Source organism: Larus michahellis, chromosome 7 (assembly GCF_964199755.1).
Source record: "Larus michahellis chromosome 7, bLarMic1.1, whole genome shotgun sequence".
NCBI lineage: Eukaryota > Metazoa > Chordata > Aves > Charadriiformes > Laridae > Larus > Larus michahellis.
The window spans coordinates 41,773,057-41,785,745 of NC_133902.1; the positions used below are offsets into that span (position 1 = coordinate 41,773,057).

Below are 12,689 nucleotides of genomic sequence, written 5' to 3' on the forward strand. Positions count from 1 at the left end.
AAAAAAAAAATAAATTTATGACACACTGGCAACAGAATTTGACAACAGCAGGTGAAATACAGAAGTATGGCCACTGACTAGAAAACTCAGAAAAGCTAACCTCTCCCTCATTTTAAGCCTCTGAAATTTAAGCTCTAACCATGCACCTATTACAATCGATTCAGGATTTCTATTAACTTACTGGAGGACAGACCACAGTCCACTGAGAAATCCCATTGGACTTAGCAAAAGACAGTTTCAATAGGTATCAATAAACCCAAGCACCTCCAGCCACGAAAGACTCTGAGTTTCAAGGAAGGCCAGGAAGAAACAGCAACGTTTTAACTTAAGGACTGTAATAATAATTTATTATTTGGAAGCAGTTGATGCAGTAATGGACAATGGCTGTAGACATTTATTTCATTTAAAGCAGAATGTGGATAGAAAATGATTAGAAAAACACAGGCTTTCAAATAGAATATTGGAGCTTCCAAATTTCAATAGCTGACAAAGCCAATACTTTATTGAATTACATACAAGACAACTATATTGGGTCAGTGACAGGATGATGGATTTTTGGTCTAACAGATGTCAAAATATGATGTCTAGGGAAGAGTACAAGAAAACAGGAGGCATTCAGGATACATCTTTAAATAAATTCCCGGACCTTCTTAGTAATAGTTTCTAAGTATTTATTAACTCTGCACAAATTTCTCTTCCATGAAGTTGTCCAGTTTTCCAGTGGTTGACTACCTATCCTGTGAAGAATTGTCTCCGTTTTGCTTTTTTATTTTTTGAATATGGCACATCAATTTTTTTTCCCTTTTTTTTTTTTTTTACTTCATTTATTCAGAAAGACAGAGAAGTGGGAACTCTTAGGTTAACTTGATGTGGTCCTGGTGATTTGCTACTGTTCATTTTCCCCAACTTGTTCCATACATTCATTCTATGCAGTCTACCTTTTTATCCATCAAAAGTTCTTCCTTTAAAAAGTACAAAAATTGGCAGCTGCCACAAAAACATATCTCAATACAATTAATTTTTCATCATCTTCAACAGGAAGATGGGGTTATATGGTTCTTCTCCTCTGAGTTTATTCAATAAAATGAGGACTTGTGTACAGAGACTGCTGCGTATCTCCACCCATAGCCAGCCCATGAATGGCATGGCCAAGACACAGCCAGAGCTAATACAAGTGTGCGTACCTCTGCTTTGCTGTCTGGACATCTTTGTATCACTCTTGCCAGGTTAGCGTAAGCTTACTAGGCACAACACCAAACATTAGGATCCTCCTTATATCGGAAGAATGGTGCAAAGATATCTGTGTGCCTCTGCAGAAGCCAGCCTTGGGCCAGTCAAACATGCGTTCCTCGAGGTCCGTGCTCTCAACGCTTCGAGAGCTACTACATTCCCAATAACAGGAACATAGAATAGGCTGGGTCAACCTGACTTCGCTTGGGTTTAGATCTCTGCTGATCCCCTCTGAAGAGACCTTAATCGCATAGCACTAAGCCTGTATTTAAATGCAGACAGACTGTGTAGTTTACTCTGCATGGAGTTATACCCAAAATATTTCTGTTCATGGCACAGATGAAACAAAATCTATATGAACTACCTATTGCAGAGATGTAACTGCAATAACTGACTACACAAAAAAATGCAGATAAAGACAAATAACTTATATTCCATTAAGAAAATAGCCCCTAAAATAATGATTCCAGCTTCTCATGCATTGTCTGTAATCTTCAGTATAGACCATGTAATTTCTCAGTGTTTCCCCAAGAGAACAGCAGAAAACATATCTTCCTTTCTCCTAGCCATTATATGACTGAGTTACTTGAAACTATTGTCTTTGAGCAAGCATTCAGAAAGAAGAGTATGAAACATTAGACTTGGTCAGGGCTCTATGTGCAGCCATAAGACATAATTTTTATCCAACTCAAAACAGCATCTTTGCAAAGATGCTCCATCAAAGAATTAACCCTTCAGCTGTGTTGTATTCCAAAGAAATGCAAAGATTAGGGAAGAAATGACATCTTGTGATTACAGATTCTAGTGTAGAAATATAAAGACTTTTTTAAAATAAAAAGGAGTATATATAAATCTTTGGTAACAGTATGTTTACAATGTTTGCAAAGGCTTAGGCTCGCATGAGATTCCTTCAAGATAATTAAGCAAGCATCAGTCATCCAATGAAATTATTTTTAAATTAACATTTCTGATTAAAAAATGCATTTCTGAGAATTTAGCATAATTAATTTGTTTATAGCTCAGGTTTAGGGAACAAATCCTGAAATTAATTATTTATAAATCCAATGCCTGATTTCATACAAGGGTCGTCTTATGACCCTTACAGGGTCACTGCTATGGACATTCAAATTCAAAATGAAGAGATTTTATGTTACAAGACAGTTCTCCAAAAACACTGTAGGATGACTTAGGATAAGAACAATGCAACTTTGTGCGTCTCTGTCACTGTCTTTGCTCAATATGCAAAATTAATTCAAGGTATTTCTGCACTATTGCTTTATTCTTATTCCTGTTATTCTCAACAGGCTGTAGTGAAAATCTTGGTGTTATGTCAGTCAAGAGGGGCAGAAGAGACATTGTATTAAAACTGGCTATTTAAAAAATCAAACAAATCATCAGCATCTCCAGACTCTATCACTTTTTGAGTGCAGATTCTCCATTTCTTGCAAAAATACACAGACTGGTTGCAATATGAAAAGCTCTTGTGAGAGAAAGAGAAAACCCCTTCTTGACCACTGGTTTTGGCAGGTTAAGAAATAAATAAGCAAGTAAGTTCCTACTTTATAATCAAAACTATTCTAGGGAGCTTGATGGCCAAACAGCAATTGTGCTGTGAAGGATCAAAGATAGGTGCTTAGTTCACCTAAGTACACCGCAGTGGCACAACACTCATGCACTTCAGGTGAGGATCTTGATTAGAAGAAGTGCAGTTCAAAGGCACCAGTAAAAATCTCACTTATCTCTTTATGTTCTCGTAGTATAATCACAGAACAAATGTGTTCTTATGTTAAACATACTGCAGGCGACCATACCTTTAAGAGTTTTTCTCTTTGTTTTGCTATGTTCAGTTTTTCAGAGAGCTGGCTGAAAGATAAGTTGGAGGTTTCAATGTCTTCATGCATCAGAATGTAGGGATGTGCATTACCTTAAAAAAAAAACAACAACAGGCAGCTAATTGTTACTGCGTTTTTCCCCAGCCAGCTTCTAAGTACAAGCAAAATTAAAAGAAGCTAGGCTTATATTAACTTCTTTATTTTCTTTGAGCAAACCTTCATATTGAACAAGCAAGAGAAGCCCTGATCTGTGCTTAGAGACAATGCAAGACTAAACCAGCAATAAGGAACGTACATGTACTCTTAAAAATAAAAGCCAACCACTTTGCTAGTATTTATGAAAACCAGGAGTGTTAGGCTAGTGTGAATAAATATTTAATGAGCATGGCAGATTAACACATGGTTACTTTGACTCTTTTCTCTTATTTATGTAATACAGACAAACAGTGGAAAATTATCCATCAATGACTATTTGATTTGAAAGAAAATTATCTGCCTATAAAGCTTTGGTTATCCAATAAGATAACCATCACAAGACTCATCTAACATAAAAGACATATAACCATGGCACTCACATCTAGAACAACCTGAGCTAAACTTATTAACAGATAATTGTAAAATTAATATGTATCAATTCTGTTTTTAATTCTAGTGAATGATTTGAGCCCATATTTTCATAACTTTTATTGGCTTCAGTGTAAGCAGGTTCTACATCCAAAGAAAATCTCACCATTTCTTGAAGAGGATAAAGAGAGACCTCAGAAGTGTTGCATTTTATAAATAGCTTTTGAAACTGCACATTTGTGTTAACTCTCACGTTCACAGAAAAGTATGATACTGCCTTGAGAGATGTATATTGTAAAAACTGAAGCAACAAAGTCAGAACTATTCATCAATGCAACACAGCATAAAAAGAAATAATGTGCAAACTGGAGTACATACCTCTATTAGCATTCAGAGCAGCTAACTGTGATTTCAGTTTTGCAATAATGCTGTTTTGAAGCTCTATCTTTTCCTGCTGTTCACGTGTTTGCTGCATGTAGTTTTCTGTCTGCAAATACAATATAATTAGCATTAATCTTATCCTGGTTTGACTAGGGGTCTGCTATTTGGCATATAAAAAGCAGCTCTGATTTTTAAAGATAATTGTAGTTGTGGGCCTCTGTGTGAAAACCCAACTACAGTCACCTTTGGCAAGTCCATATTTTTGAGACTGCCCTGATTAGAAAAGGTATTATAGGAAATAAATCCTGATTTTCAGTAACTGTTTCACCTATGGCAGTTTTAAAGAATAGGATAACTTTTAAGTATAGGATTCTTCATTCATAGGCATAGAACACATCAGCTTTAAAATTAGAATTTTAATATTCTTCAGAATGCTGGTCAGTTAGTTTATCTATAGAAAGAAGTAACTTTCTTCCCCCAAACTTTCTAACAAAGAAATGATATAAATACAGGCTTTCAAAAAGATAGATTTTAAATGGAAAACAACAACATTGCTTATTCCATACACAGATATTTTGTAAATAACTTTAATTGCCTATGAAGAGACTTTTGCCTGTTCCTTTGAATGTAGCAGACTGGGCGGGGGGGAAGCAAGGAAGCAGCCCCATTCTTCATCTAGCCATACTCCATCTCATGCTATAAACAGGCCATACAGAGCCTAATAAGACTGCTCACATTTCACCAAAGTGTATAAATATTGTTAGACAGACAGTTAATTGAACAAATGGCCAGGTGTCAGGAAGATGCTAATATTCAAAAACTATTATTTCATTAGCACATGCCTAATGTTACAGTTATGGTAGTGCTACAAACAAGCAAGAAAACTTGGGAAGTTCCAGCAAAGAAACTTACGGCAATGCACTGAATTTTTCTGAAATTAAGAATATGTTTATTACTGAACAGATCATGATTTGGAACAAGACTAGGCATTGTTTTCATGTCTATTCATAGTTTACCCATACTGCTATCTAATTCTCAAATCTCGGTCAGCTTTAAATTCCACACCCCTCTACTGCCCAATGTGTTTGTCTGTAAAGCAGGCAGGAAAAAATCTACAAGCAAAATTTATTTTAAAAGGACAGGTAGCAGTTGTACTATGAGAGTTTATTTAAAAAAAAAAAAAAAAGTAATCAAAGAGCAGTACACTCCAGCAGCTATAAGAGACCTCATGAAGCAGAAAAATCACTGAGAACCAAATTGAAAATGTACAACAGCAATGTCTTGTCAACACTTCTGTACAGAGCACAGACATGACAGCTAAAACAGACAGAAGAGAAGATGCTTTTGACAGCCAGTGTGCACAAATTATTCCTTGAGTCAGATGGCAGCAACAAGTTACCAACTAGAAGATCTGCATGACAACCAACCATCCATCTGTATCAAACACCATCTGGCCGAGATGACTCTGGCTTCTGTGTGCTTGACATGGCTCCCAGCTCTAGAGACTGGCAAAACAAGTGGCCTATCGGTAACTTAAGTAGTAAACTGTTAACAACAGAATGGTGGACAATCCAACAACGTGTGAAGGCCACACAATGAACAGAGGAAGTTACTAGAGTAAAGCATTGTACAAAGGTCATTCAAAAACCAGGAGTTTGGTTAAAAAAACCTGAAAAACAGCACAAACAAAAAAAAAAACCCAACTAATATACCATCAACTCTTCTTGAAAAAATACTTTTGTTCTTTTTGGAAGTCATGAAATCCAACTACTGAAAGTTTGATTGGGACAAAGATTTGAACTGGTAGTAAACCTTTATGAAAGGCTTTCATTTTTAATTTCTGAACCTGAGAAAATGCAGAGAGATATCTTGCAAGCATTTAGTTCCCTTAACACTGATGATCTCACACCCTTCTCTGGTTTTCTTCCATAGCCTTTAGAAGGGCTATCTGACCTTGTACCTGATGCCTTGTTTTTTGGGCAGAAGTTTCTTTTATGTACTGTTAGATGACCCAGGAGTATTAACTTGACTGGTTTTCCTTCAAAAAACTAATTCTTCATCATAAGAGACAGAATTTAAAAGACTCCCAAACATTTTAAAATGTGTTGCCTTTTGTTAAGTTAGTTACAAAATGTACTGACACGCTACTTGTGCTTGTTAAGTACAGAAAAGGCTACAGATTTGCACCAGCGCTGCTGCAACAGACTACCAATGCAGACAGACTGCACAGCTGGGTGACTGCACACGACTGACTTGATACCTGTTCTTCAATGCCTTTGCTAGTTTATTTTGCCATGCAAGGGGGTGGCAAGATTGTGCCCAGATACCAGAATATTCTCTAGCAGACCTTTTCCTGCTCCCAATTCTACTACTGCTTCCATAACTTGACACTAAGTATGGTTCATCTGCCCCTGAACGAAGTCCCAGCCTACCACTTCTGCAGTATCGGAAGCATTCAAGCCTTCCTATAACAGAGGTTCCATTGCTGGGCAGAATATGCATGATAAAAACTCAGCTCAAAGCTGATAGCTTTGCAATATACTGGCATACATGATGATAAGTCCTAGAGGAGCTTTGGTTGACTAAGTAAAAATTCAAAGCTGCTCCTTACTGGTCAGACTGCCTCCAGAATCTTTCTGTTAATTCATGATTAAAGAATAATTGTACAGATGTCTGTTTTTTAAAAAAATCAATAGTTATTCTTTAAGGTAAGTTTGTTATAAATGTTTCAACACAAAACCTCATCTTAATAGCTTGCACAGTGCTTAACATATTAAACTGGTAATTCATATGGCATATCTTCTTAGTAACACAAAAATTATTTAAGCTATTTATATTAATAATTTAAAAAGTAATTTTTAAATAAAACACAGTAAATTTCAGAAAGCACTTCATTAAAGCTAGTTAAATTTTATATACATCTTTGCTGTTTACATTAGAAGACTTCATTAATCCTCCAAAACAGAAAACACTCTTCTCACCTTTAAAACTACAAAACAATTACAGGTCAAAAACCTGAAAACCACCTACCACTACCTTCACAGCCTAATGAGTTACTCTCTAGCGTACTGGCCTGGTTTCATAGCGGCAATTTCCAACCTCAACAGATGCACTAAAGTGCGCATAGCTAAAGTGAAACTGAAATCTGCATGTACCACAATCCTCCATGGGAAGGATGGCTTTAAAGATACAATTCAGAACCCAACACATACTTTTTGCTGTAGTTCTTTCACAGCATGGTCCCTATCCATGCATGCTTGTCGATAGGCTTCATAAGCTTTGTTAAGCTGCTCTCCAATGTTTTTGTCCATAATTCCCAATGTTGTTTCATCACTGAAAAGATGGTCAAGTTAACAGACCTGAAAAGTAATCAGAAGGAAAAAGAGAGAATGCTAAGAAACACAAGTATGTAACTAAAAACATGTATAACATGACTTGTATTAACATCAAATTCAAGTAATATGTGCAGTATGTTTGAGCATTAATTCACATAATAGTTTGAACTATAGCTCCGTTCACTTCAACATTTAATTTTGTGTCCAGGGATAGGTTTAAACAAAAGCCAAATAAAAGCAGGTTAACTCTGAATCAAATTCTGGATGTACAGAATGCGTAAAAGTACGTGTAGTTACAGCGTTTGAGAGCTGGGACTTACAATTGGTGCAGATCACCAGTTTTATGACATTTCCAACAGTTTTATCTTTACTGAATTATGAAATAACAGATAGCATTAAAAAACAAAACTCAGTTTTTGGCATTAAGCAATAAAAAGAAAAAGCTCAGTAACATTAGGTCATGTGGACCTATCCTATTCTATGCCATATTTGAAAATGGCAACACAAGCAACACTACGAGGTGAATTAAAACACCTTTTATCTAAAAATCAGTAGTACCAACCAGTAAGAATTAGCAAGACTCAGACCTTTTCACACAATGTTATCAACTTTTTACACTTTGTGAACAATTTCAATAACAATTCCTGAAAATACAGCTCATGAACTTCGACACATAAGACAACACTATTAATTGCCACAGACTTCAATTTCAAGACAGAGTGAACTTTGCAAACACAGAATGCTTTGCTTCTATAGTAATATATGACATGAATTTTAAGCTAAAAATTTATCATAATGCAAGTACAGTAGAGGATAGGTTCATGAAGTCTCAAAAAACCCCCCCAAAAGTACCAGCATTAAGAAAAATAAAAAAGCAGTAATTCACATCTACTCTCACGATATTTAAAGCACGGTTACCTCACAGTACAGACAGCCACTATCATCTCTCACTATCTTCTGGGATTATGCGTAAACCACAGATACTATTAAGGAAAGCAGTGCAGTCAGAAGAGGACAAGCCAAGCAAGAAGAGTATGAGGATAACTTGTCCTGGACCCTGGTCAATATTCTAAGGACTGCAGCTTGAGCTTTTGTTCATTTCCTTGCTCTTAAATATCTTCCGTATCATAGAGCCTGAATACAGAACTGTGGTTTGACTTTCCTAGAAGGTGCAACAGACTGCCGTATGATTGTCACACCTTTTTGTCCTGCAAACTTTATTTTAAAGATTAGTGGCACTGCAAGAGCAATTGTATCTCAACTCCAGCCTGGCTGTACTTTATTAGTAGCAAAGTGAATTCCTTATCAGCTTGGAATCATTTAGGGATCCTTTGATGTAACAAGTATTACTGAAATCCAAGTTTATAAGTTATGTGTGAAACGCCTACATTGTTTCATACGAACGGTTTTTGTGTTATTTTTTTTCTCTGAACACTAGTTTAGTAGTTTATGATCTCAGGTCCATGCATAGTGTCTCAAAGCACTGTTACTAACCCAGGCTACTTCATCCACCCCCTTCCTCCCCCAAAGAGGAATATTCCACTAACTGGAATATTCATTCTAATACCTGGGGCACATCTTTAATAAATGGGTAGGCTTTTTTACAGTTTCAAACGAAGGACTGTTTTATGCAGTTCAATGAATAAAATCAGATATTACAGCTGACTTCAGGGGTAGGTACTGAACTGCAGAAGGATATTGTTATGGTTGAAAATTACTGAAAGTGTGCTCTCACCTATCACATTCTTTAAAAACTTGCAGAGTTTGCACCGACGTTGATTTTGTACTTTTCTGGAATTCTCCAGAGACACTTGTAACAATTTACCTAATAAATGGCAGTGTCTTGTACATATAAAAGGTAACTTCAAAAAATGAGTGCAATGGAATTTAAAAAACTATGTTCAGCTTCTAATAGAGGGAATGGGGTTCAGCTCCACATGACTCACACTTCATAGAAAATGAAGGCATTAATTTAATTCATGCAAATTCAAATCTCAATTTGAAAAAACAGTATTTAAAATATATACCTAACTTCCAGCCTTTTACTTGCTGATTGATTGAGCCTGGGAGTATTAACAAAGAGTTCTGCGCTTATCTGGACTGTTGGTACCAAAAGTAATTGATCCAACAGGCAGAACTGCAGCACTGCACCTGATTTTCTACTTGGTAGACAAAAATAAGGAGAATGGTAGCTAATTTACTGGTAGATCCCTAAAATCCAGACTCCATGCAGTAAGAAAGAGGCAATAATAGTCATTAATAGTGACACTTTAAGATGGAACTGTAACTAGAAGAATTGGTCCTATATTCCCCCATACCCTATACACTCATTTCTGCTTTCACCTCACCCTTCCCTTTCTTCCCACACAAGCAGCCTTACTGTAAACCTTACCAGCAAACCAATCCAGCTTAAATCTAAATGCTAAAGGTATTTTTGCTGTGTTAGTTTTAATGCATATCAGCTCCACAGACCATTTCAAATGGCACAATAACACAGGAGCAGAAAACATCAGCAAGAGGCAGACAGAACTCCCGTGTTCAATGGCAGCACTGGCTTTGAAATTGTAACACGAAGTCAGGGTTATGCAACGGTGATGTAAGTCTGCACGCAGAAGAGGATACTCCTGCCTTCCCCCATCTCTGGCTGTGAATTTTTGCCACTTACTTGTACCAGTATTAGCACTTGTGTGCCACACAGTTGAGTGTGCCAAAGTAGCTCCCTACTTCCCCAAAAAAGCAAGTTCACCCCCCCCCCCTAAAAAAAAAACAAACCCAAAATTTAAACTGCAGCTAGCTGACTGCGAGGCTGCTGGAGCACCACGACCAACACAAGGAGGCAGTGGGAACATGAGACAAGCCGTGGGCAGGACTGCAGCAGTCTAGATTTAGATTGGATTAAACTACTCTGTAGTCACACCCCGAACTGCCTGCTGCTGGAATAAATAACTGCTTCTTATGTTATCTATCTCATATCCAGAGCTCCTTACAGTTAGAAAAACTGGCTCCTTTTCCTGCTTCTCTTTCATATGCATCAATATTTATCAGGGAATTTGCCAACTGTTCCTTGTCATTTACTCTGCTCCCTACATCCAGTTAGGAGGAAAAAAAAACAACTCAACAACCCTAAAGTAATTAAAAAAAAAACCAAAAAAACAACCCCCCAAACAAATATTCCCACTATTTTAATCAGGCTTAGTTACGCTGTATCCATACAGCAATTGGAACATACTCAGACCAAAGGTGTCAAGCCTGATCTTTAGCAACAGGCATTCTAGATGTTCATTAAATCCTAATGACTTCCACAATTATTAACAGCAATATGTAGTCAGAACAGATGCAGCAATACAAAATGCTGCATTTATCCTAAGAGGGACAGAATTAGAGAAAGAGATCAGCTCCAGAGTTTGTCTGAGGAGGGGATCCTGCAAATACGAGTACCCATGAATGTTGTGTTGCCAGAGCTATGGCAATGAGAATTAGAATTTCATCTTTGAGTAAAGATCTGAACACTGGAAAACAACTGGCTATAGTAAATGTTGTAAGACAAACTTTTAAGTAAACAAATCCAATGAAGCCTGCAGATGCTCTTAAAATACTTGCTTCAAATGAGAAACATTTTGCCAATATAGGTGGGAAAAAACCCAGCAGCAGTAATACGAATTTTCTGTGAGTCAAATGCCAAAAAAGCCCCGACACAAAGATTAGCAACATACTGCTGTGTACATCCTGAAATCCCAGCTCCACAGATCACTGGAGAGGCACATTTTGAGTTTGCATAGTGCCTCAGAAAACACCTTAAATTCTAAAAAATAAGGTTTTAGCTAATCATGTGTATATACACATTCATTCATAATACACATGCCTACCTCTTATAGGTTCAATGAGAACACAGATGCCATCCAGAAGCAAGTACTTCTCTATATATTTCTGCTTTCAAAACAGCTTCTTCAATGGAAATATTTTCTAAGTTACACTGCCATCATCTTGGGAACTGGAAACCTGTTGAGGTAATCATTTGTGAGAGGCTGAGAGCTCACTGCACTTTCAGTTTGGTTGGAATTTTTTTTTTTCGTGTGTGTGTCTAATGGACAAAACTCCCTCTTTGCCCGACTGCGGGAAGAGCCGGAGCGCCAGCAGGAGCCGCCAGCAGCGCTAGCGCTGGGTGCGCAGACTGCCCCTCCGCGCCCAGGGCAAGAGACGGGGGCTAGGGGGGAGCCGGGCTTTTACACCCCCCCGCGCCGCTACTGCCCCGGAGACGGCGCACCTCTTTCTGCTCCTCCGCTCGCCACCGCGCCACGGGCGATCGCCACCCGCGGGCGAGCCCGCTGGCCCCGCTCCCGCGGCCCTCCCGCAGCGGCGGGGGCGGCGGTGCCGGCCCCGGACCTTCCGCGGGCGCCGACTGCGCGCCCCCCGTCCCGCTCCCGAAGCCGGGCAAGGCGGCAGCGGCGGGGGGGAACCGGCGTCCCTAGGAGCGATGGCGGAAGTGCGGCGGGGCCGCGGGCTGGGGCGGCCGGTGAGCCGGCCGCCAGGCGCCGGGTCCCGCACCCCACACCCCCCTGGGCCGAGCGCCCGCCGCTCCCCGCGGAAGGGAGCGGGGGGTTTGAAAAGCGACTCAGACTTACGAGCGCCTGACGGAGCCTGCGGTCGCTCCCGGCACAGGGCGCTCGCTGCTGCCCGAGCACCTTAACCCAGGAACCAGAACTGACTTCCTGTGGTGCCGCTCCCCGCCCCGTGACGGGCCGCCGGGCGCTGCCCGCTCCGCCGGTTGGGTGCCGGCGGGTCGGGGCAGCGGCCGGCACGGGCAGCGGCGGGCTGGCGGTCCGGGCGCGGCGCCTTCCCCGCCGCCGAGGCAGCACGAAGCTGGCCTCTCCGGCCAGCGTCTCTCGGCTCCCCTCCGTCGGTCTGGCAGCGCCGCTGCACTCCCCCTCAAGCAGGGTCTGTGCTGCTCCCGCCTTCCACAGGTCCCTTCCTGTCGCAGTCTTTACATGATCCAGCGTGATTTGTAAATAACTGTACTTATATTTGTAGCATAACTATATTTTTCGTGCCCAAAGTACTTTCTGTCCGGAGGGTCTTTTGCTTTTGTAGATTTCTAAGGTGGCCAGTTTTTCCCCCTGCATTTAATTCATTCAGGCCATTAGTTTTATAGATACGAATATAGTGGAAACACACAGTTTTAATTTCACTACTGTTGCAAGCCCTTCTCTCTTTAGGTCACACGTATGAGTGCAACCTTTTTCCTGAAGGTGTGTAGGAGGGAGCTGATGGCAGAAAATGAGGCATTTCTTATGCACTTGCACAGGGTACGGCTGCAGAAAAGCATTACGGGTTTTGAATTGGCCTCGGC

General features: G+C 39.8%; 1 protein-coding gene across 6 annotated transcripts in view; it reads right to left on the minus strand.

Annotated features, from left to right (window-relative positions):
• Positions 1-12,103, minus strand: part of TANK (TRAF family member associated NFKB activator) — a 29,891-nt gene extending 17,788 nt beyond the window's left edge. For 2 of the 6 annotated variants that reach the window (XM_074595083.1, XM_074595082.1), the window contains exons 1-6: positions 11,965-12,103; positions 11,209-11,341; positions 7,220-7,366; positions 4,920-4,938; positions 4,005-4,113; positions 3,042-3,154 (exon numbers count right to left, since the gene is read on the minus strand). In XM_074595083.1, coding sequence (XP_074451184.1) covers positions 3,042-3,154; positions 4,005-4,101 — 210 coding nt within the window. In that variant the 5' untranslated portion in view covers positions 4,102-4,113; positions 4,920-4,938; positions 7,220-7,366; positions 11,209-11,341; positions 11,965-12,103. Of the gene's footprint in view, positions 1-3,041; positions 3,155-4,004; positions 4,114-4,919; positions 5,144-7,219; positions 7,367-11,208; positions 11,342-11,964 lie in introns of those variants that run through there. The other 4 variants (XM_074595080.1, XM_074595078.1, XM_074595077.1 and 1 more) reach the window with 3 other exon arrangements.
• Between the last annotated feature and the right edge of the window lie 586 nt (positions 12,104-12,689).